A 5,000-nucleotide genomic window follows, 5' to 3' on the forward strand; every position below is an offset into this window, starting at 1 on the left:
TCGGCTGTTAGACCCAAAAACTAAAGAAACTATGTTTACGGCTGCTACGCCCTCGAAGCTTTGCTCATGAAAAAAGAAAGATACGATCATCTTGTTCGAAAATGCAGGAGATCCACTCTACGCGGTCCAAAGTTCAATCATTTCCCGGGATATAATTCCCTTGGAGCCTTCTAGACGCGCAAACCTTGAACACTTGTTGACCCTTCACTGCCAACAGTACTCTTCGCATTCTTAATGAAAACGATGGTTATGCCCAGATACCACACCATGAATTTTAACATCAATCACACTGTAAGCTGCCTTTGGTTTTCAACCAAACAGAAAATTGCATAGAAAATGAACTCAATTCGCCGGCGATAAGTTATGGACAACAAAATGGCCACAATCTACCGCTGACTTTCCCTCACGCGAAACGTCCGCATAAAAACTGAGTTCAATAGGCTAGTTTCGAATTGTGCAGCAACAAAAGAACAGAGTCGAGGTTCAGGGGAATAATTAGCATTTTGTATTGTTCAGAACAAAGGAAAATGCAAATTATTCCCCTGAACCTGGACTCAGTTCTTTTGTTGCTGCACAATTCGAAACTAGCCTATTCTCGGCGGTTAAGTTTGGGGCACAAACACTGGGGGTTCAGTAACGTTTTCTGCAAGCCGCTGAAAATATGGCCGCTGATGGTATTGGTGACTGCGATCGTTTGCGCGAACCCAGAAACGAGAGCACGCGCGCAGGCTAAACAAACGCTGATAAAAGAACCTGTAGGCGCCGGTAACCAGCTTTCATTCAAACCGCACCCCGTCATCGTGTCTTGTGGAAATCGAGGCTTTGTTAAGGGGCACCAATATCTGTTAAAACGTTCTACGAGTAACGAAAAATGGGAAATACTTACGAGGATTCCAGCATTAGTGACTCCTTAAAGAAATGTCTCGAGGCTCTTCTAGGATCCATGTTTGGGCCGGATGCAATGCCGTCCTTAATTTCCGTGCGGCTTGTCTTTCGTCTTAATCTGAATCTCGACCTTTTTTCTTCTTTCCTATTTTCATTCGCATCAGTCGGTGATAAATTATCGTCATCTGTCAAAGGACTCAATGGGCTTAACTGCTCCGGAGGCTTGGGCCCATTGCTGTCCTTTTTGCAGTCTTTTTCTTTATTTCTGTTACTCGTCAAGTCCTTTCCGATGCTCAACAGGTCCGATAAAGACATGCTCTTTTTTCGGGAACACAACGAAGAACCAGATCCAGATGAACTTGAACCCCTGTCCTTTTTGTGTTGAGATACCATCAAATCCAGGCCCGCGGGATAATGCGATTTATCTGGTTTCACTGGAGATCGCGGGAAAGTTTCGGAGGATCGCTTGTTCGTTCCTGATTTGTAAGAACGCTCTTGGATAGAAGAAGAAGGAGAAGCTTCCCTTGAATCGGCTGACAATGCTACATCCCGTATTTTCTGTAAAATTCCACTTAGATCCGAATCGGATTTACCATGCGCTCTCGTCAGATGCGGTCTATTTTTCTTCGACAAAACTGGTGAAGATCTCTTGGGTAAAGAAATGCGCTTGCGCGGAGACTGGATCTGATGTTGACCGAGAAGCTGTGACTTGATGTGAGGTGTTTGCTTTTGTGATTCACTGCCTTTCGATGTTGTATTAAATAAGTCTGATATGCTTAGGGGCATTTCAGGCGGATCTTCTTTCGATTCTTCAGATCCATCAAACGAGTTCTTGTTCAGTTGCTCTTCTGGTTCGCAATGTTCTTGCTCCTTATCTTCCATAAAGGATGAAAAACGAAGAGTGTCTTGTTCAGTTGAAGAATCGAGTTCAGAGTTCGATGGTTGCTCCATCGACTCAGGTTCAGTTTGTTGTTGCTCTGCCTTTGGCAGAGACGGACAGTCGTTGGAAACATCTCCAGACGAAGGAGATGGCACGTCCGGGTCACCAGCAGAATCATTCAAAGACGCAGACGACGACGAAGCTGAACCCTCTTGTTCTTCTGCCCTTCGCTTCATGATGATCCCCTCTCTGAGACTCGATGCATGTTCAGGAGTTGGTCCTTGCGGCGCCGAAGAAGACCGCGACAACGAGCTGGTATCTACTACACGTGGTCGCTCATTCTCCGGAGCCGAAGGAGATCGTGCAATCTTACCAAGAGACTCTGATCTTAACGTCGCCGTCGCTGCCACCTGTTGAGCCTTCTCCTCTTCGGGCGTCATGAGGTCTGTTTGCGACTTCCGTCTCACGCCCCCTTCTTTCTCTTCCGCCTCGCTATCTTTTCCCTTGTTCTCAAATGACTGCGTGCTGCTGGCCGAGGTTTGAACAGAGTCTGAACGTACGCGGGGATTCAAGGTCATCATAGCCAAGCCCGACTCTTCATCGGATTCGGAATCAAGTGACATGTCATCAATTATCGAAGACGCGGAAGATTTGCGTCGATAGTTCCGCGGGAAGGCTGGAGATTGGCCACTGGCTGAGGCCAAAAAGGAGGACGGACTTACAATGTCACTATCACTCGCAGAGTGCACTGGCATCATGTGAGAGGGACCTTGTCCGAGTTTAGCCACCATGTACAGTTTCTGCAAAACAAACAGAAAAGATCAGAGGGCAAATAAGTACACAGTGCTGTGCTGTTATGATAGCTAAGAATTCATTCAGATGCAATTTAAAGGGGCAAAGTCATACTTAAGTTGCTGTTTTTAGGTGAAAACTTGGGAAGAAACCTAAATTAGTACATGTACTTTAGATCTCAGGTACAAAATTCCTGACAACCCACTCACAAGATATGAAATATATTTATGGCAAAAAGAGCTATTCTTATTTGATTTTTGGCGACTTTCTGAAGACATCATCTCCAAACTTGAAAAAAACTGGCCACTTTTTTCGAGTTTCAATCCATTTCAATCGTCTCTATCCTTGGCCGCAAAAAAAAAAAAAGAATAGCTTCAGTGCATTTCAATGGTCATCGGTAACAAAACTACAGCATTATTGTTTTGGTCTTCATTGATGAAAAGACATCTTTTATTGTTTTGACGTTTGACTAAAATAGCGCGACACTGCTCCTTTAACTTGGCTATCAAAAAGGAGCACAAATCATTAGTGATAATGTGATATTATCCTCCGGTTACAGTAGTGTGTGAATGTTTCGCTGCGTGCGTTGCGTTGTGTACGTGTCCGTGAGCGGTTAGCGACGTCGGTCGCTAAGGTTCTCTCCTTAGCAATGATCAGCGGTCATCCGAACAGTATTCCGCGCGGTCTTCGACTTTTTGCTTGCATTCCCCACCCACCCCTCCCCAACCACCAATAAACAAGAATTCCAAGATGAAGACGGACAACATGAGAAATAGGTCTTGTCTAAAGACTCGATACAAGGGTGTACCCCACAACCGAGTAAGCCCGGGTAACAGACAGAACAGACAGACAACAGCCATTGAAGTTCCTTAGTTAAGAGATCAACACGACAGCAAGCAACTCTCTCTCACCTGCGCCTTTTTTATGGCCTCAATCCACTGTGTCTCATCATTAACAGTGCCCTGGAGGGCAAATGCTTGTGTCGCTATGTTATACTCGTTCACATATATTAAGAGGAAAGTTCCTGTGTGTGAAATAGAAATCAGTTAATAATCTTTTAAAGGCTGTGCATGAGTATCAAGTATTTATGAGTCAATGAGTCAGTGAGTCAGTGAGTTAGTGCAGTTACCCTAACCCATAAAATGAAAGCAAAAATTCCAGAGTGCTTAGGCCTAATCACTGAAACAAGGGCTATATTGACTGTGAGTCTCATTGACTCATAGACTCATTGACCATTTGACTCATAAATCATGGGATCTCGCTGTGCATGAATGCTGCTAATCCCCCAAATCATTGTCCTCGCCTTCACCACATCACAGAGAAGGACAATGGAAAGCCAAGATATTATTATTTTGTCTTTATGCTAATCGTCCGTTAAAGTTGATCTATTGTAGGTCATGAATCGACAAAGTGTCCCACTGGTCTGCGGGCTCTAGATACACATACACTGTGCGCCAAGAAACTAGTGCTGTATCTGAAGCGAGTTTCAATCGAGTGTCGTAAAACCAAAACCAAAGTAACTACTCTGGCCAATCAAAAAGGACGGAGACAATCTGATATGATATGATATGATGACACGTAGCCGACACAAAGCGCGGGAAAATGTGTACGCGCGAGCCACGATTGGTTTTGGTTTCACTTCTGATTGGTTGAAAAAGTGGCGCGAGAACTTTGAACCAATCAGTGAGTGAGACAGTAATACAAAACCAAAGCAATTCGCTTATTACTTTCGACACTCAATTGAAAATCGCTCTATTCCAACTAAAGGATTTATGAGCATGTAATTACCTTGGTCCCTTGAATTGGTTAAAGAAATCTTGTCGACCTGAAGGGGCTGTTGAATAAAGAACATGACAAGGTAACCAACAATCATACAGTAATAGTATCTCGTCATGGTGAGAGATCTAACAGAGCCTTTCTTGGTCAAAGCTACAGCGTATGAACAGTCAACACCTTGAGAAGGAAACTTGTGCATGAACAAACTTACCGGTTTGATGACCTTAAACCTATCGCCCCTCTTTGCTTTGGTGATCAGAAGTAAATCAGTGAAGAGAAAGATGTGAACATCCGTCTGAAACAAAATAAAAGGGAAGAGAAAGGGAGAGTCAATTACCTGTAGACGGGGTTTCCGGGTTTCCTAGAATCTGAATGTTGGTCAAACTTTGCAACCAGGATTTCAAAACGTTTACGTTAAGAGGCGAAGATCCCAAGTCCTAAGAAGCACTATGTCACCAAAAACAGTAACAATAGTAATAATAACAGCAGCAACAACAACAACAACAACAACAACAATAATAATAATGATAATAATAACAACTACAGATGGTTTTACCTTTCCTGCCTTTTCAACCAATCTTAGCGGACCCTCATGGATTACACAACGATGTTCATCATTTGTCAATCCAGGCATAGGTCGCATTAGGTCATAGGAACTGTAATCTTG

The 5,000-nt window shown here is 43.7% G+C and overlaps 1 protein-coding gene across 7 annotated transcripts in view; it reads right to left on the reverse strand.

Moving 5' to 3' along the window:
* The window catches only part of LOC138051447 (pleckstrin homology domain-containing family G member 5-like), a 50,761-nt gene that overhangs the window by 7,270 nt on the left and 38,491 nt on the right, over positions 1–5,000 (reverse strand). For all 7 annotated transcript variants that reach the window (XM_068897637.1, XM_068897640.1, XM_068897638.1 and 4 more), the window contains 5 exons: positions 4,890–5,000; positions 4,545–4,628; positions 4,346–4,391; positions 3,469–3,581; positions 887–2,565 (listed from right to left, as the gene is read on the reverse strand). The exon at positions 4,890–5,000 is cut by the window's right edge and continues 6 nt beyond it. In XM_068897637.1, coding sequence (XP_068753738.1) covers positions 887–2,565; positions 3,469–3,581; positions 4,346–4,391; positions 4,545–4,628; positions 4,890–5,000 — 2,033 coding nt within the window. The remainder of the gene's footprint in view (positions 1–886; positions 2,566–3,468; positions 3,582–4,345; positions 4,392–4,544; positions 4,629–4,889) is intronic.

This window comes from Montipora capricornis, chromosome 6, assembly GCF_036669925.1.
Source record: "Montipora capricornis isolate CH-2021 chromosome 6, ASM3666992v2, whole genome shotgun sequence".
Lineage (NCBI taxonomy): Eukaryota > Metazoa > Cnidaria > Anthozoa > Scleractinia > Acroporidae > Montipora > Montipora capricornis.